The sequence below is a fragment of the Bactrocera latifrons genome, unplaced genomic scaffold (genome assembly GCF_001853355.1).
Source record: "Bactrocera latifrons isolate USDA-ARS-PBARC rearing strain unplaced genomic scaffold, ASM185335v1 scaffold_0, whole genome shotgun sequence".
Taxonomy (NCBI): Eukaryota; Metazoa; Arthropoda; class Insecta; order Diptera; family Tephritidae; genus Bactrocera; species Bactrocera latifrons.
In genome coordinates, this window is record NW_017534406.1 from 5,195,820 (window position 1) to 5,219,067 (window position 23,248).

The 23,248-nt window shown below is 34.6% G+C and overlaps 1 protein-coding gene across 5 annotated transcripts in view; it reads left to right on the forward strand.

The window, feature by feature from the left end:
- The window catches only part of LOC108977127, a 34,854-nt gene that overhangs the window by 6,800 nt on the left and 4,806 nt on the right, over positions 1-23,248 (forward strand). For 2 of the 5 annotated variants that reach the window (XR_001994018.1, XM_018946719.1), the window contains exons 1-3: positions 10,347-10,475; positions 12,342-12,601; positions 23,102-23,194. Coding sequence is in view for 4 of the 5 variants with exons in the window: in XM_018946719.1 (XP_018802264.1) it covers positions 12,434-12,601; positions 23,102-23,194 (261 nt within the window). In the remaining variant the exon portion in view is untranslated. Of the gene's footprint in view, positions 1-10,346; positions 10,476-10,498; positions 10,588-12,341; positions 12,602-23,101; positions 23,195-23,248 lie in introns of those variants that run through there. The other 3 variants (XM_018946896.1, XM_018946822.1, XM_018946960.1) reach the window with 3 other exon arrangements.

Sequence of the window (23,248 nt, forward strand, 5' to 3'; positions counted from 1 at the left end):
TTATACATATACGAATATATATATGTAGATGTATATGTAAATATATGTATGTAATGTGTCGTATCTGTGTTCGCCAGCTTAATCTCGGTTGCTCCAGTTCAGAGTTTCACTTTATGTCTTCTACCAATTTGCCATACTTTCGCTTCGAAGGCAGCGTGAGAGACGTCATTTCACGAAATTGTGGTAATCACAACAACCAGCATAACTATCAGCCTCACCATCTCATACACACACACAAAGTTACATACATTTCTGTCCAAGCACATTCACCGAATTCACGCATTTGCTCAACGACCTTGGGACCATTACCGGTTTCTTGATTAACTTTGGTTTTCGTTGATAGATAGTAAAGCTTATATGCATTGGTAAACACAGCTAATGCCCGCGAGCTGTTGTTGTCAAGATATGTTGTAATTATCATTATATTCATGTGTGATGGTTTGTGTGCGCTCTGCTCTTTAAACGGTTCATATTAGTTCGTCTATCACACCTAACAAAAATTACTACATGCGTTCATTAAGATCGGCGTGCTAATCGATGGGTATGTGAGAAACAACCTATATTTTCCAGTCATGCCTTTGGACGTCTGTTCGTTGCGTGGAAGAGGTTCCGGACATTTTAAAGCCCACTAGACCTTTTTCGAAGAAATAAGTTGAAATCCCGCAGAGAACGGTTGATGAACTTTTGACATTGTTTGATATATAAACGATTAGCGTGATGAGCTCAGTCGAGTATGTGCTTGAACGGCTGTATATACGTGAACTTCTAGGACGGAAACCACCGACATCCAACCATTATAGCATATATTCTTGTTTAAAAACTCTTTTATTTGTTAAGGAATATTTCGGGAATTTGGAAAGCATTTTTATGTTGTTATTGTTTTACGTGGTACTTAAACCCATTTAGGATGGCAAGGATGAGATAAATTGTCATCGACTTCATCCAACAGTAGGCCCAGGAAACGTGCTGCTTCGACGGGCTCGGGCCAAAGAATGAAGGGTGTCAGATGCGTTGGGTTAGCAAGGCATGCAAAATGGTGGCTAGTGTCATGCGGGGTCTCATTGTCCGCTGGACATGTGTTTGATACGTGAGGATGTATTCTTAATAAGTAGGAGTTTAAACTGCTAGAATGTTCAGAACGAAGCTGTGCAAGGCTCAATTTCATTTCTTGTGGCAACTCGAGCTTTTCGTTTGCAATTGGTGGTGGTTTGACTCCAAGTACGCCATTCACTGAAAGGGTTAATGGCTCCACTGTGAATGGCGGTCAGTGTATGTCAGAAGTTTGTTGCGTTCGAAGTCTGGTCGGGGTATTGTTTTATGTCATCGACATAGTTGAGATAGTACCTCTTGATGCCCCCAGGAGGCGGTTCCGCTTCAAGCAAAGGATTTTTTTATCTAAGGCAACTGTGGAATGTCCGAATAAATTGTTCCGATCGAATCTCTATAGCATATATGCACTATCAAAATTAAGGGCTTGTATGGAAATTGTTTAAAAGCGAATAGAGTACATATAAACTAAAGGAATCAGTTTTATAGATATATTTACATCTCAAAAAGTATTAGCATAAACATTTTCTTAATAAGAGATATCTACGAAAAATGTGTGATCAAAGAATTGCTTTGAACCCGCAACACTTTCATATGTCTTAGTTAAAGTTTTTGATAGAAATATAACTGTTAACTAAATAGTTAGTTGTTTCCATATGATGATTTCACAAAAATCTTTCAACAGCTTAGATAAATAAAACAGAGAGGTCATTTGATAATTTTGTAGTTACTCAATTATTTTCATAATGGTTAATCATGTTTTGGAGTATACCGCCTTCGATTCAACGATTGCTTCATCTTCAAATCCAAAGGCAATCAACAACTAACATAAAAAATCAAAGTGTTGCCTAGACACACCTATACTGTTAAAACTTCAAGCCAAATGAATGACAGAGAGAAAGAATTGAAGAAAATTTCACACACCCATACAATTCGCAAGGCTTACATTAAAACTCATGAGAAAAGAAGAGTGTCTTCAAAATGGATATTATATTGGAGCATCAACGATTCAATTGAAATAAATACGGAAATTAGTCTAAATGTAGAATCGCTTCTTCTTCCCTTCTCTGCAAGTTCAAAGTGTACGAAGGGTTGGCAATAAATTTTAATTCCAAAATTTCATTTCTGTTCCGAAATGATTTTAAGGAATATAAGCATATACATTTTCTTCCATTGAACTAATTTTCGGGAGAATTGTTGTATTTATTTATTACAGCTCAGCTAAAAGTCATTGGACTAACAAAAAAAGTTAGCGCATTTTACGTCCATATCTTAAATTAAAAGCTTGCAGTTTGTGCAAGAATTGAAGTAATCTGGCCTTCCTAAGCGATATTACTTCTCTCTATGGGCTCTTGAAAAGTTCAAAGAAGATCCGATGTTTATGAGTCAAATTTCTTTCAGCGATCAGGCCCTTTTCTGGCTGAATATAAAAAGACATAAATGCTGCATAGATTCAAGAGCTGCCTTTTCATTCAGAAACAAACGGTGTTGTGCGGTTTGTGGGCCAGTGGTCCACATTTCTGCAAAAATGACACCGTAGATAATGTATCCGTCAATGGCGACCATTATCGCGCCACCATAACTGATCAATTGATGCCTGAAATTTAAGCTCGCTATTTCGGCGATATTCGGTCCCACTTCCCACATATCGCATCAATCAATGGATTCATTAAGAGAACACTTCGGTCAGCAGATAATTTCACGTTTTGGGCCAGTTAATGGGCCAACAATATCGTGTGATATCGCAGCAATAAGCTTTTTTCTAATGGGTATATGAAAAGTCTAAAGTGTATGCGGCCATGCCCGCTGCGATTCAGGCCTTGGAGCAAAACATCAAGGGTCTTATTCGCCAGATATCACTTAAAATGTTGGAACAAGTCATCAGAATTTGAACTCAACGGATGGACCATTTGACATGTAACCGCAACCAACATTAGAAAGAGATAATCTTCAAAAACAAAATGCCAAAATAAGGTTCTTTCGACTAGTAATAAACATTCCCCATTAAATTTAAAGTTTCTGTGTTTTTCCTTTATAATAGTGGGGAACATAGAAATCTACCATCCTTTACTAAACATAATTATAATAGTTATACAATGAACAAAATGTATTAAGTCTTCAATGTGGTTTGTAATATCACAACCGATATTGAGATATCACTTAACTCATTTTGTCTCCCCAAAAAGGTGCTCAATTGTGGATATCACGGATGACCGGGTTACTACATAGCTGTTATACAAATTGAACGATCAAAATGAAGTACAGCACCGGTTTATAGTAGAAGTTAGGTAACCAGTTTAACCTCCGATGAGAACTTTCGAAAATTCTTTGATTTGAAAGCCTGAGAAATTATATTTTACCCGGAATCACACACTGCGTTTCTTTAATAAGGCTCATTAAAATTCACCTTGAAAATTCAATAACAGATTTATAGTATTCTAAGTATATATTACAAGTGTGTATGTACATATGATACATACATATGCATTTAGCTTTTACTTAGGCTATACAGAATTCTAAAATCTATGCCGAATCAAAGGTGAAGGTTCTATGCGCCCATTACAATGTATACTTGTTGTTGAATTGGTTGCCGCCTTAGCGACAAAAATCAATTAGCCTCAATGATTTAAGCAGCTTGAACGGGGCAAGGACTTATAATATTTTCCATGTGATGTTGTTTGGCGTCAAAGTATTAATTGAATTTAAAATTATTGGAAATATATACGCATTTACCAAGCAAATTAGCAGCGATTGTGCTAGTATATTAATTGCTTGATGTTATTAAATTATTTGTTTTTGTCTTGCCTAGATAACTAAGTGTTTCTCTTGGTAATTAGTAAGCTCAAGAAATTTATGTTTTATGCACTTTTGTGACAATAATGGCTTTCATTTAAAAATAACTGACATAGGGGCATATTGTTATCACCTGTTACTAGCTGTCTTTTAGCCAGAGTACAATCGCCGAAATGAGTAGATGTTTGCGCGTCTCATGAGAGCTCTATGGAAAGTGAAAATCCAGCGCTTTTAAAAGGGCTCAAGAAGTATTTATTTCCGAAAGTTAAGAATCTATTTTCGGTAGATGAGACCATATTAAAATTTTCTGATAAATGGTATGCTTTAGCTTAAATTCGATAAGTGTAGGTGCTAGAGGACGATCAAACCATGTGTAGAAGCTCATGCAAGTGAGGAAAATTCACTTAGCGAGTCCTGGTAGACTCCAGTGGAGGAGTGTCTTGCCATAATCCGCAACCGGGCAAAACTTTCAACATAACGCTGATTTCCGTCCACATCCCGACGGAAGAAAATGATGATATGAAAAAAGATCCCTTTTATAGGACAGCCCCGATACAATGTAAAAATTGTGCTTGGCACAGAAGGCATATTTAGTACGAAAGTGGGAAAACTCTCCAAATGGGTACATACTGTTCGACTTCGCCAGCGCCCGAAATATGGTTCTCTGTAATACTAGATTACAGCATAAGAAAATGCATCAAGTTACCTGGTTGTCTTCGGATCGAAAAACCACCAACCAGATCAATAATTTTGTGATGGACGGAAGAAACGTCTCCAGTGTTTTAGATGTGCGTACGTTTGAGAACACTCATCAGCAATTCGGAATAGATTAACTGTGGGACGGCATTTCAAGTTCCTTGCTGAATGATAGAAAAAGCTTAACACCAGGAGATGGTTAACCCTATTCCCCAATCGATGACGGCGGAGCGGACGCCCTAATGCCCGACCATGAAGAATTTCAAATGAGGAACAACAAAGCGGGCCCCTCCGATGGATTACCGACCGAGATATATAAATACGGCGGCGAAAACTGATATCTCGCTATATCCGATTTTGGTATCCCGCTAAACGAATACGGCTGACGTGAGCTATACCGAAAGCTCCGTCAGGCATTACGAGTTTTCGAGAGAAAGATTCTGCGGAAGATTTACGGTACTTTGCACACTGGCAGCGGACGAGATATACGACGACATTGACACAGTTCAGCGAATTAAAAGACAGCGGCTACGTTAGCTAGATCATATCGTCCAAATGGAGCAAAACACTCCAGCTTGGAGAGTATTCGACGCAGTACCCGACGGGGGAAGCAGAGGAAGAGGAAGGAAGACCACTCCATTGAAAGACCATGTGGAGAAGGACATGACTACACTTGTAATCTTCAATTTGCGCCAAAAGCGTAAAGAAAGAAAAAAATGGCTATAACCGCTTAAGCGGTAGCTTTGCCAATAAAGAAGAAAAGAAATGCCATCCTCTGTATCTGGAGGTAGTCCGAGTTTGGCTTTTCTCTGTATTCACTATTTCTAAAGATTTCTTCTGATATTTTCATTCATTTTTTAATGTAAATGCGAGTCATGCGAATTTAAAAATGTGAAATGTGTAAAGTAGGCGGGGCTATTATCCGATTTCGTCTATTTTCTCAATGTAATCTAAAATGCTACTCACAATTTGGTTTAAATTAATTGGTTCTGAGATACATGGTACCCATGATCTGAAGGTATGCGGTACCATGCGCATTCATCTTTGATAAATCGATTTTATTGGATGGGCAGACATTCACGCGCATTTCAACTAGTCATAATTATTGTAAACTCTGTTAGGTGAACAAAATTATAATACTCTGGAGCAACATGTTACAAGAGTATATAATTTGTATTGAAAAGTTGACAAGTCACCGTAATTGGTATTTTGTTGTCAATAGAAAATTTATTGAATAGTAAAATCCAGTTTTGATGGAAAAATTATATTATTATTAAAACGATATGAACTTCTTAGCCTATCTGTTAGAAGAATTGTTAAAAATGTCGTTAAATTTTTTTCTTAATTAATTACAGCATAAATCCAATACATATTTTCCAATAAGAACTTGAGTAATTTATCAATTTTTAACGCTCGCACACAACTCTTTAGAAATGACTGCAGCGGCGTTAATTTTTAAGCAGTTTTTATAAAACATTACAAGTTAAGACGCATACAGAGCCATGTAAATCACCAGTCCGGTTTTCTTTGTTACAAATATTGGCCAAAGGTGATAATCTACAGTGGTATTAAGGCGAACAAGCAGCAGGTAATCAGTGTCATTCGAAAAACAGACATTGATTGTTGCAATTAAAAAGAGTAATTATTTTATGTTCTTCTTGTAGAAGTTATGAAATACTATAAATGCTTTGGAAAATTGCTAAACTACTAAAGTTTAAATATGAACTTTATTTTTGGTGTGACAGAAAGGTTTTAAATAATTGTTGCGCCATGGACACTTAGACCCGATAAATTTGCCTAATTGACCCATAAAATAAATCGAATGCTTTAGTGTCACACATGACATGTATAAAAAGTAATGAAATTTTATTGAATATTTACATGGCACTTTGCATTATTAAAGATACCTTGAAGTTAAGTTTTGATCGCGGCCTCGAATAAGTTTAAGATGAAATAAGCATATTAGTTAAAGAACTTTGTGAACAAAATATAGATGTGAAAAGGTGCAAAATTTCATTGTGCAAATTTTTTAGTGGTAATTATCCTCCATATGTATATGCCACCATAAACCTGCGATATGGGTTGTTTGCCTATTCGATTGTGCGATATATATTATACCATTGCGGTTTCCAAACCATCTTTGAAAATATACCTGGATATACTATCCGGCTTCTTTTTTAGAATATATTTTCGTTTATCTGTCTGTCATTAGTTATACTTTCAAAATTCTCCTTTCCAGTTTAATACTTTTTTTTGTTAACCTCCACTATCCACATTAGTCAAGAGTCAAGATTAGTTAATGTTACCTGTTTGAAAAGCTAAGCAATTTTTTTTAATAGATTCTTCAAGTCGTTTAGGATTTGTGATGTTTCTAATAACTACTACATAATAACATTTCTTTAAACATGCGTGCCTGGAATATCATTCAGTTTAAGTGGATTTTCGAATAATTTCGTCTAAGATTGGAAAATAAATTTCGACATGGTTATCTTAAAATCGTACCAAATTAGGGATGGGTAAGGGTTAGTTGTCTCAGGTATAAGTAACAAGTGTATACAGTTAATTGAAATTATGAGGGGTGCTTTCAGAAGTATTCTCACGACGAATTTAATGTTAACCACTGAATATTATTATATATTCTTTATATACTATGTATACATATATGAATATATTGTGTATTGTATATAATTGTCTTTACTCAGAACAAGCGTTGCAAGTAAATATAACTTTTCAATAATGACATAAATTCAACACTTACCTGCATTAAATGAGTTCAAAAAGTTCCAAAAATAGATTGATGAGTCTTATCCGAATTCTAAATTTTGCGAAGAAATTGTACACACGTAATCTGAAAGGATAAAATGTGGGAATTTATTTTCAGAACTATTAATTTCTACATTAAAATAACGAAACTTATGATACGGAATGAAGCTGGAATAATTCATGTGCTGAGTTTCTTTTTTCAGTATCTCAATTTAGTAACAAATTATTTTCGAGCTGTTCTCCCCTACTTTCTTAAAGAAAAAACAAAGAAACTTCAAAATTAATGAGGAATGTTTATTATAATTCGAAAGAACATTATTTGGCATTTATTTTTTTGAGATTATATCTTTAAAATGTTGAACGCGGCTATCTCTCATCCGTTCAGTACAATTTCGATTGCTGGTTCGAAGATTTCCACTAGTAACTGGCAAATGTCACTCGAGATGTTACGCTTGAAGGCCTGAATCGAATCGGGATTATTTGCATAGACTTTCGACTTTAATTATCCCCACAAGAAAAAGTCTAACGGAGTGATATCACGCGAACTTGGTGGTTAATCGACCAGCTTAAAACGTAAATTTATCTGCTCATCAAAGTGTTCTCTCAATAAATCCATTGATTGATGCGATGTGCGAAAAGTGGGTCCAACTTTTCTTAGAACTTTTGAAAAGCACGTAGAGCGAAGTGATGTTGCTTGGGAAGATCAACCGTTGCTGCGAACGGCAACGAATCTACCCTCCACGATCTTCGTGTACACTCTCAGCTACAACTGCTATATTTTGTTCACTGCGTGTTGGACGTGGTAAGTCCGGTCGAATATCATCCAAAAATGAATGGTGGGTCTCAGGATGGGTGATGATATTCTGAATGCTACGCTCAGTAGGCCGATTTTGTTGACCATAAGTTGAGCGAAGCGCGCGAAACACTTTATTTACAGAACATAAAGTTGAGCGATTTGGAAAAGTTATTTAGGCGTAAGCCTTTCCAGGGTTAAATGCCAAATCATAATGAACAAAAATAACATGATAGCTTGACATGACTCACGCGTGATCTGTCAAAAAACAGCTATTGAAAAATGTACCCCTACTCGGATCACATATGGTCCGGTTATTCGAGATGAGGTTAGTAATGGACGCTGAACTCTTTATGTATGTATGGTATTATATATACTGTCTTGAACGAATCAACCAATTTTACTTGCGAGATACCACAACTTCAAGATACCATTAGTGCAAAGTTTTAGTGGTCAGTGAAATATGTCAATTTTTCGTATTACAGTTGTAGTTACTGTGTGGAGGATTGATATCTTGCACCAGTAGCAATTTACAGTTCGATTGAGAGCATTTTTGGGGCATAGCATGATCTAATTTTCTACATCTGCAATACCAATCATCTCAGAGTGGCAGGGAACATGAGGTCTAATTTTCATTCTGATATTTTTGCTCAAGGATGGCAAGACCGATATTCGAAATATTACTTCTCTCGCCATCGTGCACGTTTTTCGCTTTATTTCAGGTCTTCTAAACAACAAAACCTCTATAATATGTACAACATATTGCGAGGATATAATGAACACACATGGTTTTGGGCGGAGTTAGAAGGAGGCAAGTAGCAAGACAAAATAATTAAAAAGAAGGCTGTGGTCATATCATCTATGAAGGTTTGTTTCTGTAAAAATATCTGGGTTAAGAAAGCTTTTATTCATAGCAGTATGTTCATTACAACATCGAACTTTCACAATAAAAAGTACCTTCTTTAAAAATATGCGATCCTTTCTTACCGCTGTTAGCAACATCTGTTATCACAAGTGGAAGAAATCTTTGTAAAATAAAATTTTCACCAGCGAATATTTGAATATAAAAGTTTCAGTATGTCAGTATGTCAGTACACCAAAGTTTTAAGCATATATTCTTACAAATTATTACAGATTCAGTTTTCTAAAAGATTAGAGGGCTTCTATGCTGATAACTGTGTTTACTAGGTATAAAAGAGAAAAAATTTCGAAGTTTGAACTTAACTATTTTCCAGTTTATAATATTAAGAAAGTTAATTTTATTCGAAACAAAAAAATAAATCAATTAAAACTATATTAATTATGCAGATAAATTTCAAAAAAAAAAAAATTACACGAAAAGTAAAACTTATGTAAAAAATTAAGTAATTCAAGCATATACTTTCATGCTCTTTGGTAACACCATGCAGCAAATACTTTACAAATTGACTCAGCCAATTAACAAGTTACACTCCCAACGCCAGCGAGCTGACCACGACGAGTGCTCTATGAGTGAACTCAACAAAATGTAACGCTCTTGAGTCGAATAGCCAGTGCCATTCTCTACTTTTGCTAGTGAATACTAACTTAAATGAATTTCGAGCGTTGCGCATGCGCACCGCAACGGCGCCAAAACCAAAGCGCAGTGCAATCGAAGAGCGAGTTTCAAATTCTGGTATTTTTGGGAGAATTATTTTTTACTGTTGCAGTCTTTTTCTTATATTTTCACGGCTTATTGACACTCTTTTTACACCGCTTCACTGCTCTTCGCTTAGCTAGGTTTCGATTCGACTATGATCTGCTTGCAAATCGCTTGCAATTGTCTGCACCGAAACTACCCGAACCAACCAAACATGCAAGCGCGTTTGCGTATCCACCCATGGTTAGTTACGTTGGCGTTACTCTTTGGCACATTCGTGCGCCTCTTGGACGCTTTTGCAGCGTCAACGTAAAGCACTAAAACTGCGCCAGCTACTGCCAGCCACCAATAATCAAAAACAGGCTGCCAATTGCCAACCAACACCAGCTACCAATGTAAACGGCCATCGATACACACACACACACCCAACAGCACATGAACATACATCGTTCATATGTGTGTACCGAAAACGCTTCGCATTGTAAACAGACATACACGCACACACACACAATGAGTTTAGCTTGCATTGCTTCGGCTCTTGGCCGACTAACTTGCCTTCAAGGTGTGAACTGTTGTTGTTGTGCATGATGTTTGGGGGCTGTTGTAAGCGATTTTTGGCCACTGCTAAATCACCGAAGTCGCTTTCGTCTGCAGTCATTTGCTTAAAGTTAGTGAACGCGCTAATATCGTGTGCGTCCTGTTATAACGCTAGTGTTGCCGTAGCTGTCCGTTGTGCCGACGAGTTGAGTGTGCTTCGATTTTGTGGTACGAGTTCATCAGTTCATCATACAAACATTTCATTTTGCTTTCAAATCACATTTTTTTCCATTTGATTTTTCTATAATCTGGAATGCTGTTCATATTGGAATTGTAGTTTGTAATAATTAATTTCTTTTGTATACGAAAATGATAAGGCTTCTGAGGAGCTATAATAGTTATTGTAAATGATTATTTGTCTGCGCATAATTTTGGGCTGGTTTTTCTGGTGAAGTGTAGAGCTTGAAAATGGTGTTACATAAAAAGTGAAGGTGGTGAATGTTGTAGAACTATATTTTATGTTATTGTCAGTAATATTATATCTTTATTAAAGAGTATTTAAGAATAATTTTTGTTTTGAATATTTAATTATACCAGCATGTGTTTGCTCGTATTATTCTAATTCTTATGAATATCTCGCCTTTGTCTTATGTTTTAAGTAGTGAACTTGAGTTTTAATTATAAAAACTATTAACTTCGCGATTGTTTGGAATAAGTTAAATAGTAAGCATTGTTTTAGTTGATTCGACATTGTTTTTAAGTAATGGTATGGTTCTCACCGTATACTAATCCTTTATCTATATTCTTTGAAAGGGGGTAGTGCTTAAAAGGACGTTCTATAATAAATATAACGAAGGTTTACGCAATTTTCTTTCTAAAAAAAAAGCATTTAATAAAGCTTAGATTCCAAGAAATACATTTTAGAGACCTTAGACCCGGATCAATGTCGATTGCTTAAAGTATTAATAAAGCTTACATAAAAACTTTTTCTGATTCTGATTAACCGCTATTAAACACTTCTTCAGCCATTTGCTTTTGGAGTTTATACTCCAAAAGACAAGTTTTAGAGTTCTTGGAATCATAATAATTGAAGATAAAAGCTTAAACTTATAACTGGGTCAATGTTGATTGCTTTATGTATTGTATAAGCTTATGTAAAAGCTTTTTCTGATTCTAAATAAAGACTTTAAACACTTTACACCCATTTGCTTTACGCATTTTAACCTTAAAGTGTAAACAGATCCATAATAGATTCAATGCCTTTCAAGGAAATTAAGAGATATCCTCCATTATTTGTGATATTTTTTGCCAAGAGTAACAGAATCTGATCACTCTTCAAAGTCCTCATATATTTTTCATAGCTTAAAATACTCAAAAAGTCGATTTAAGTTCATGAAAAAATTTTAATTATTCTTCTTAACTTCTTCAAAACTCAACTCCGCATTTTATCTTACATAATAACTAAAATCAACGATGTAAAACTGCTATGAAATAACGATAGAGACTAGGTTCAGTAGTAGTAGAAAACGAAACATACTTATAGTAATCTAAATCGACTTAAAACACTATCACATATTAATCAAAAATATATGTATTGCTAAAAATGTAAAAATTTTTAATTGGATCCCCTGAAAAAACTTATATTTTTCTAAATCATAAATGGCAAAATAACGTAACATCACTTTTCATTCGTTTACAGACGAAGGAAAAAGGTTATAATAAAAACAGCTCATATTGCAAAAAAAAAAAAAATTATTTTGGGTATAAAGTGCTTATATATTGGTTACTTATTGCTTATAAAATGGTTATTTATTAGTTATTTATTGGTTATATATTGGTTATATCTGACAGCGGAAGCTAAAAATTTTATGCTAATAAATGACAAGATGTAGTGAATCGTAAGCAGTAAGAAACAGAATTTATCGTTTTGCAGATACATTGTTTTGAATTTTAGGCGACAATATATCAATGTATACTATATATACTAGTTATGAACGCTTGCATGTACATGTGCCTTAAACTGTTATTAAAATCTATGCAAAAACCTCAATAAAACCAAACACAATTTTTAAACATTCTTATCTCATTTTTCAGATTCTCTTCAACTCTCTACCTACTCCTGCATAAACACATACACAGCTCCGAAATAATAACATCTAGTAAACCAAACATAAACAGCCAGAAACATGCAGTCACTACGGTGCAGTTTGGTTATTTTCCTCGTCTTTATCATTTGTCAGTCGTGTCTGGCGGGGCCTGCCTTGCGCGTCAAACGTCAACGAGATGATCTGCTCTCACTGGAGGCGGATAGTGCGGATGCTATCAATAGCGATTTGAATCCTATCAATGCAGAGGTAATATACGTTTAGATATAAGAAAATTAAGTGGCGAAAAATATGTTGAAATACCAAATTTGTTATGCAGCAACGTCAACGTGCAACAAGATTGCCCCGTGGCACGAGCCGCATGCTGCATATAACCAACTGACCATATTTTCGTTGACTGCCACAACTGGTTTTTCGACAGTTTGCTCTTTAGCTATTCGTTTTGTCTGTAAGCAAGTGCATACGTTTTATGGGTTATTTGGGTGAATGGTTTTGTCTTTGTCCGTGTTGGCGACGTCATCGCATATGTTTGATTGTAAAAGAAGGAAATGCTCAGCTCGTGGTTTACTGCTAACAAACAGTTACAATTGCCAATACAAATTTACCTTGCGTACATACATATTTACATACGTGCAGGCACTGTGTGGCACTCATTATTTGCACTGCAGGAAGTAAAAATCTTTAATTTACATTGTTATAGTGTTTAGTGCAGTGCCGTTATTTTATATTCATGCTTTTTCTGCGATTTCGTGAAAGGAGTGGCATTTTTACTTTCTTTCACTTTTTGTTGATTACCGAAAATTGGATAATTTTTTACTCTTTAATTTGGTAGTGTACAATTTATTATTTATTTTTTTTGTTCAGAAAAATTTATAAATTAATGTTGAATTTAATCAGCAATTTTGCACATGATATTTTTTATGTTAGTGAAAAGTTCTTGAAAAATTTGTATCAGCAATTTTTTGCATGATTAAGATAAACTTAAAAAAGATTTGTACCAATAGTTTCAAAGCCTTTGAAGGTAGGCATTCGGAGAACACCACGTCTTGATAATCGAAGAAAATTGTTCACATAACCTTGATTTTTTACATACGACAGTTGCCACGATATTCCGTCGAGTGAATTTTTTTTTCTGAGTCGTTAGCACAGATCCAACACTCATCGCCACGTTTTATGACATCCTGGTAGTCGGAAAGCATTGCTTCACGCTATTCTTTCGAAAAAATGTAGTGATCTTAAAATCGTGCACTTTTTCTAGGCCCAAATGATCTTTCAGATCCTTTCGATGTTCCAACGATGCCAGTTAATTTTCGATTCTCAAGCTTCAATTCCTTTATTTTATTGACGTGCTGTCATTTGTTAAAGATGGCCGTCCGGGACGTGATTCATCGTCAATGTCTTCTCGACCCTCTTTGAATAATTTGTGCCAATCAAAAACACTTGCTCGTGACAAACAATTATCATCGAAGGCCTTTTGAAACATTCTGAACGTTTCGGCACTAGAAATTTGATTCCGCACACAAAATTTAATGGAAATTTTTCACTTCACACAACATGAAAATCGCCGAGTGTACTTTATGTACTTCAAAAAGGCAAACCTACACTAAATACTAACCTATAAACAAATATTTCCACGAATGGGTCTTAATATTTTTTACCGTAATCGCACGGTGCTATTTCTGGTAAATAAGGAGGCTGGACAAAGTTACAGTATTGCTTTTAGGCAAGACTCTCGAAAATTTCATTGATCCAAACGAGAACTGCCAAGACCATAAAAACACGTCTAATCTTAACTAACTAGACAAAGAAAGCAATCAAGGAAAACAGCTGAAACTTGTATTATGTTTCGGAATAAATTCCTATCGACATTAGATAGAAGAGACTGTAAGAACATGATCGGAATACTAACTGGTCCCTGTTTGGTGGCGACACACGTCCGCTGAATGTGGCTGACAAATCGAGAAGGTGGCAGGTAATGTCTAGAGCAGAGTACCAAGGAAACAATGGAGCATCGTTTGTGCACTTGTTCCTCGTTGGCAAGACTACGATGTAAGTCCCATACTATGAACTACTGGAAAAGGTATCGATATAGTATAGTAAAACATTATACTCATTATCAGAACACATTATATGAGAATCTTCCATAACCTTGTGCTCACTTTTCAGTAGTGCAATTACAAGTTCAAAGTTTTGCGAAGCTCTGTGGTCTTTTGTGATTCTATTAGCGAACAAAATATACAATTTGGCTTCTTAAAACTTATCCATATACATTTTTCATGCATCTTTGTTTCTTTGTAAGAAAAGGCACATTTTATTAGACGTTTTAGATTTTATTATTCAACATAAATCGAGTTATAGTTTATAGTTTTCAATACCACTTTGCTAATATATTTCAAAATAGTTCCCTTATTACCAGCTGCCTCTTCCTTGCCGTTAATTCCTTCTCTAACGAGTATATTTCATAAAATGTGTGAAACAGATATAACAGCTGTATTCTCCACTAAGAAATACTGCGAATTATTTATCGCCGTTCCTATTGGTTTATGGTATGGTGCATTGCTTATAATATGAATTTGTGCGCCATCAGTTTTGCAGTGATCCTTCCTACATACAAGGATTCATGACCGATATATACTAAATCTTCTTTTGACAACTACAGATTGTCAAACGAAGCCAATAAAATCTTATTCTAAGGACATCCAAAGTTATAAAATGCAGTGCTTTTTAATCTGTAATAACCAATTTTTTACATCCACTGGGCTCATAAGCTTGGATGCTCATATTTTTGTACTAAATTCAGTCTAACAAACGGTTTTTAAAATTCATTACTCCAAATGTTGTTTCACATGAAGCGTTTGATCGACAATTGAGAAATTTGTGCAAATGACTTTTTGGAAAGTTAGACCTTACTATAGTACAAAACATAAGCACATGCATTCTACTGTAGATGTTGTCTCTCAAAGAAATTTTACGCACATTTCAGCCTACCTAGTCAGTATATCGTCACTTAACATGCAAAATAATTTATCATCAAAATAACCGAAATTGAGTTTTTTTTATTATTTACGACTCACTACACCATGTTACATATATGGAGCATTAAATTTTCAGCTTCCGATGTTCGATATAACCAATATATAACCATTTTATAACCAAATGTATAACCATTTTATAACCAATATATATAGCCATTCGAAAACCAAAACTCAAATTTTATTTCTATATGAGTGGTTTCTATTATAACGTTTTTCCTGCGCCTGTCAACTTAACAAAAGTGATATTATTTTATTTCGCATTTTGGGTGACAATTTACTTTTGATAAAAAAAATGTCTGCTGCTCTTTATTCATGTAATTTATGAATTCTCTTATGCATCATACCTAATATATTTTTTTTTTGTGATTGTGTACTTCTTCCAAGCGCTCAATGTTTTGTAGACATTACTAGCTTCAATCTTTATTTTTTTATTTTTTACTTTTAACACTCAGTTGTATTTAAATACCACCCGCATGGTTTCTATTGCCTTAAAAATATTTTAGTCATTGCATTTCGCAATCACCGCTAAAATTAAATTTATGGCTGTCTCGTATATAAATCATTTTAACTAAGTACACATATGAAAGTCACGTACTTACGTGTTTGAATGCCTGGAAATATTCGATAATAAAACAAAAAATATTGAATCACATACAAAAATCAATCATAAAATTCATTAACACTTGTTGGTCAAGCACAAAAAACCACAACAACAACAAAAATAAATATGCAATACACCAATAGATGGGTGGAAACAGTAAAAATATTGTACCTGCATTTCTGAGAAAATGAAAAAAAAAAAAATAAAAAAAAAAAGCTTTACAACTCACATACGACCTTGACTAAAGAAGAGCAAAACCAAATTAAATGAATGCTTTGAAATTTAAATTTTTAATTCAACATTGAAAAACTAAAATATTTCTCACACCAACCAACAAACGGAACGACATAAAATTTAATCAAATAAAGGTATAAAGATACCACGATGATTTTGCTATGCGCACATGTGTGTGTGACTATGTATATAAGTGTATAAGCGTTGAGTTGATGACCATCGTCATCGCTGTACGCAACCATGACAGCGCCATCAAAAGCGACCTATGACAACAAGTACGAAAATGAAACCAAATAGCAAAGAGTAACGTACAAAATATACCACATAAATGGAAAGTGAAAGAAGAGAGTTTATTTTTCATAAGGAACAGAGTGAAGCGTGCAGAAATGAAGACCTGTTGAGCGTAACATGACTCAAGCGCATGAATGAGTTCAGAGGAGAGCAGTAAAGCTGCATAGCTCACAAATATTTTGAACGAATCAACACCAAAAGCGTATAAATACATTAATATGTGAATTAAAAAAAGCAAAAAAGTGAAAAAACTGTTGGCACAAATATTATAAGAAATTATTATGCAATTTTTTTACGATGACGCACTGGCCAACAATATAACTCCCACAAAGTGGCTGCGTCTACAAGTTACAGGTATCGTTAAAAAGCGAGTAGTAGGAACGGTAAAATAAATATAATATAAAAAAAATATAGTGTATAAAAAACATTATAAAAATAAATAAAATATTTGTGTAATCTAAAAGAGTTACGAAAAGGAGTAACCAGCATGTTTAGTAGCGAATAATAGCTGTAACTCTAATAATAAAATAACTCCAAATTTTGAGTTTAACTACTCATACTAGTTATTTTACGCAAAAATTGTCTGCATAAATGGCAATAAAGGTTTATTGTCTTCTTTTATGTTTAAAATACCAAACACAAAGTAACAGTGAAGTACACATGGCAGTGCCATTCACATTTCTGTTGCGTATACGCAATGGCGTCGCTAATGCTATGTCTCCTGTATTCACACGCATTAAACTTCTGCAACAACAGATAAACTGAGACTCTATTCTCAATGATTCTACACGCTAATGGTTAACATACTAAATCCCAAACACAGTTTAGTAACAACCAAGTATGCTTAATTATTGCCTGCTGTTCATGGTTTAAAAATTTGTGTATATTTAAAATTAGCTTCCCCATAGACGCTCCATTCTATTTGTTATTTTTCTATTTGCTTTCTGAGACGAAGGCATAAGTAGCCTGTTTTTTTTGTCTCCTAGTCACTCTGTAAATTTATTTACAAACTTAAAAACAATTAAAAATTAGTTGCGTTTGAATGTTTGGCGCTAAAATTTTTAATTAGTTTCTAAACACCACATTCTTTAACAATTAAGCTTGTAATGTTCAACAATGCGTATTGAGTTTATGGCCTGTAGACTTTTGCGTGCCTTTCTAATTAGGTTTTCAAGCCTGTTTTTAAGTTAAAAGGTCATCTCTCACTTGTTCTACTTTCAAAATAAATATAACTGACGTGGGCAAAATAGTCAATGCGAAGTCAATAATGCCTTAACATTACATGCACACACATATACGAGTAAAGTTACAAAATATTTAATTAATAATAAAAAACTCATTGTATTGCAATCCGAGCAAAAATTTTCGATAATGAAAATAGTTATTTCCTAATTGCTTAAGGGGTTGCATGCGTTTCCTAGGGTAAAAATATGCTTTTTCCAATAATTTGTTTTTTGTATAAAAAATTAAATATTTTAATAGAATTTTTTGTTGTTACAAACAACAACAAAACACTATTTACAAAGAAATTCTCAAATTTTTGGAAAAAAAATATTTTCAACTCGGTCATTTAGTGTTTTAGTTGAAACCTTAACTTACAACTTGGATGAAAAAAATAAATAAAAATTGGATTTTTGGCAGACATTTTTACAAAAAAATTAAAATTTCCCGACATTTTTTTCTTCAAATAGTTGTAATTGAAAAAAAAAAATATTCCTGTAAAATTTCATCAAGATCGTTTGAATATTTCTCGACAAATCTTACCAATCGACTCCTAAAACACAGTTTCGAGTAAAACAATAGATTCGAGCGCCCAAGTTCTCAAAGCTGTATCTCCAAAACTATTACTCGGATCAACTTGAAAATTTAAGGCAATATTCTAAAGATGTTGTAAAATTTAATAAGATAATTAAAAGAATCGACTTTTCGGTTCTACTGCTCTTATACATTTGATATTCATTTGAAAAATCTACATCTTACACCATTTAAAGTCTGTAAAATATGTGTCAAAATCACCGATTTTGAAAATTAGCAGTTCATTGGGAAGGAGACCAGACACATACCCTGTGATATAAATATTTCCTCAAAATTCTTTGTTTTGTTAAAGTTATTGAAGGTTGATATTAGAGTACGCTACAATTAGAAAATTATTATCTCATAAACTAATGCAGATAAATCGATGAAATTTTGTGAAGTCCAAGAAAATTATTCGTGCTATATTTTAAATACTTTTTCACGGTCCATTTGTTTAAATAATGATATTTTCCATAATTTTTTGTTAAACAATTGAAGTTTTCATGTATTCTCCATTCGCAGAACTAATGAAATACTTATTAGGTTTGAATCTCGAGCTTCGTTTTTAGTGTGCCACGGCGAAACAATCAGAAACCACCATTGTCTTCCTGGGGCAAAATAAAAAAGCCGTTTATCCGTATAAGTGTACCCGTAGAAGGAAACATCACAGAAAAATAAAAAACATGTTTAGTGAAATATTTCGTAATAAAAAAAAGTTTTCAATCCTTCGAAATTTCTTCACGTGCAAATTTCTATTTTTTTCCAAAATGTTTTTATAGTAAATTTAAATTTTTCTTGGTAATCGGAGCTTCTTGTGTAGACCTATACAGACTAACAATTTTATTTTTTTGATTCAATCAAGGTGAAGTCACCACAGTAGGATTGCTGAGTAACTTGGGAAATAGCGAATTGTATCCTAAATATTATTTGGAAATTTTTGCATATATTTATTAATAAAACATAAAAAAAAAATACCAGTCTATCGATTATATTATTATGATTATATTTCATGCAAACGTTTTTATAAAAAATTACAAAATTTAGCTATTTTTAGGTGGTAAATATGTCACTTTTCTTAATTGACCGTTTTGTTACACTTTGATTTCATACCGGATCACTTGGATCATGAAATCGCCAAAAAGAACTCTGGCGTTGGAGTAGAGAGCCATCAGGCTTCTTTACGGATGAGTCAAAGCCTGGGGAAAGGTTGGTGGAGGGGTTTACTGTGAAGAGCTTTTTACAAACTCCAGTTTCAGACTTCCTGACTATTTCAGACCTAGGTTACAGCCATTAAGGTAACAGTAGATTTACTGCTCCGGAGTGCAGCCTTCTTTAGAGAAGGGACCATCCACTCAGATTTCAGATGAGCAATACTAGTTTGAACTGATTAAGAGTACGTTCAGGGCTGGTCAAAGATGTGTATTTATGATAAGACTGGTAACTGTGCTAGACCACAGCCGAATCGCAGGAAACTGTAAAGTTAATGAAATAGCAAGAAAAGGCATGCAAGAATCACTTTGGGTAGCATGGGAACGGCTCGGTACTCACATATCCTCTTGTGTTCTACTACTAGATAGCTGGGCTTCGCATTAAGCTTGGTCAGCGCTGGACTACCATCGAAACATGCGCTGTGGCAAAATCCTTTGGCCCAAGAACGATCGCAAGAGATTTAGTGATCTCTTTGCCCTCAGCAAGGCTGCTTCTCCCTCGTTGTGGGGCTTATAAAGGTCCATTGCGTTATTGGGTTCCAGACAGTAAGGTTCAGACAATTCTGACTGATTATAATATTGTTTTGGCATTACAAAACGCATTCCTATCAATACCTTTGCTTAGAAAATAGTAAAGTTTAATGCATAACGCACAAAAATGTATACAAAATTTCTCAAGATTAAAGTATGATAGGCGGCTTCAGTTTCATTGAACGAAAAAAAAAAAAAAACTTTTAGTGTTTCACTAACAGCAGCTGTGATGTCAACAAGTATTGATAAATCAAGACCAATATTCGAAGTCAAGGTGCTTATGTTTAACTGATAACCATTGAATAAAGCGAAACATACTTAATTTATGGAAATTATGGAAAATCGTTGCTTGAACAACGCCAAGTAAGTTACTAGCTTTCAGACTGCTTACTATATAGTTACGCCGTTGGTAGTTTTGAAAAATGCAATTGAAATATTTTAAAAATGTAATCTTTTATAATAATTTCAATGTCAATTCAATTGATTTAACCGCGCAACCTTCAAAATTAAATCAGTACAAATTGGTTGACAATTAAATTCCTACTAAAAGCATAACTGCGATTTATTAACTAAGCGCAATGACAAGTTAGCTCAAGCGCAGATTGCATAAATAAATAATATAAATTAATGCGTTTATTTGTTCTAGTTACAACAAATTTTTATTGCATGTTGTAGCCAGTTTTCTAGCCGACAATGATAGGTTGTGTCAACCGCATCTTATTTTCCACATATCATATAATTACACAATTGAGGCGCCAATGGACAGTTAAATGCTGCGTTGTCAAACACGCTTTGTCTTAACTAAAACTTTATGACAATGCTAATTTGTTGGACAATATGAAATTTTTTTTTAAATTAGCGAATTTCATGTTTTTTTTTTTTGCGGTTTTATATCATGTCATATATTTTTTGTTGCTTGTGCAATTATTTATATTTCAACTGGGTCAAGTCGAACGCGGCTAGCGCATATGATATTAAGAGATGGATTGAAAAAAAAAAGCATATCTTAGATTGAAAAAATTACAAAAACAAAACCAAAAAAAAAAAAAAAAAACAAGCTTGAACAAGATATTTATGCACAAATCTTGGTTTTTCTAAATGAATGTAAACTTGAAACCGGATTTTCGTTCGCGTTGTCAGAGGTGAAGTGACATAGTCCAACTGCAAATCGGTCACTCACCATTTCATTAAGTCAATTGGTGAGTTTGTGGTTATTGAAAAGAAAAAACAAACAACTATATGAACTTGATGAACTTTGCTCTGAATGCAAATTTCGTTAACTAAATATAAACAGTTTTAACTGTGTAGTAGCCTACAACGATTAGCTGAAAATTGCTGCAAAGATTTCGCATTGATTAAATCTATTTTTCAGCAAAAATTGCGCAATTGTTCGGCGACCTTAATCGTTTAATGCTCTGCTAAGTCAATTGTGTGGCCACTTGCATGTCTTAAGCGGCAATTAAAGACACGTATTTATGACTGTATCAAAGTGCAAATAGCAACGATTTTATGGCATTATCATATTTGCATTAACTTTGATTATGGCTTTCAGTGTCTTGCATTTCAGAATTTAAAATTTTTTTTATAGTTTAGGCTAATTTAATTGTGGCTTCTTAAGCACCAGTTACAAATACCTTCTTCTTCTTTTTTGGCGTAGACATGTCTTAGGTGGTCAAATCCGAGCTTACAACAGCCAGCCGTTCTCCTTTTTGTTTTTTGGCGGCAATTGGAGATTCCAAGCGAAGCCAAGTCCTTCTCCACCTTGTGTTTCCAACGGAGTGTAGGTTTTCCTCTTTCTCTGCTCCGTGGGAGTGTTTTCTTCGATTCGTACGCTGTCTTTTAATTCGCTGAACTATGTCAATGTCGTCGGATATCTCATATAGCTCATCGTTCTACGTTCGACTGCAGTACTCGCTGTTGTCAATGCGCAAAGGACCATAAATCTTCCTATAAATTTCCCCTGGAAAACTCTTAACGTCGACTCATCAGATGTTGTCATCGTCCATGCCACTGCACCATACAGCTGGATGGTGATGATGAATGATTTGTAGAATTTTGTCTTTGTTCGTCAAAAGGACTTTACTTTTCAACTGCCTGCTCAGTCCGAAGTAGCACCTGTTAGTAAGAGTTATTCTGCGCTGGATTTCCAGACTGACATTGTTGGTGGTGTTTACACTGGTTCAAAGATAGACGAAATTATCTACAACTTCAAAGTTATGACAGTCAACAGTGATGGGAGAGCCAAGGCGAGAGTGGGATGACTGTTTGTTTGACGACAGGAGATGTTTCTTTCATTTTCAGATCTATTTACGTCGATTTCTTATCCTGTTTGAAGAAAGCACAACTAACGGCACGGTTGTAGAAACCAATGATATCAAAATCTTCCCCACAGTGTACTCCAGCAACTTCACACTCTTACAGAAGATTGTACCTTCTCTATTCAGCTCTGCCTCTCGAATTATTTCCTCCATGAGTCGCATGATATGGAGTCATCTTGTCCAAAACCTCGTTTAATATCGAACGATTTGGAGCGGTCTTCCCCGATCCTGATGGAGCTTTTGGTGTTGCTCAACGTAAATTTACACAGCCGTATTCGACAAAGCGGCATAAAGGCAGTTCCCTTTCGTGCTATCAAAAACAGTTTTGAAATCGATGATTAGGTGGTGTGTCTCGATCCTCTTTTCACGATATTTTTCCAAGATTTAGAGCATGGTGAATATCTGCTCAGTCCGGTCAGTTATTGATTTTCCAAACCTAAAGCTACACTGATAAGGTTAACTCAGTTTGTTGACGGTGGATTTGAGTCTATCACATAATAAGCTCGAAAGAAGCTTATATGCGAGGCTGAGGAATCTTATCCCACGGTAGTTGGCACAGCTTGTGGGATTTTTGTGGATTGGGTAATGCAATAGAATAAAAAACCTATATCTACATCCTTACATAACTATTTCAAAAACAAGTTTAGCCTTGTGGCCGTGCGAGTTCAATTTTTTTTCAAAAATTCGACGATTTTCTAAAGCAATATTTAACACAACTTTTGATTACGGTTTTGCAGGCAGTTTCAGGCGATGATCTTGAGCGCAACAAAAGAAAATTACCCGATGCGACTCTCGAAGCCAAGAACGCAGTGCTGGGATTTGTCTTTGGTGTAAGCATTATTTTGAAATTATTGCAACAAATATTTCCTTAACATAACAATTTT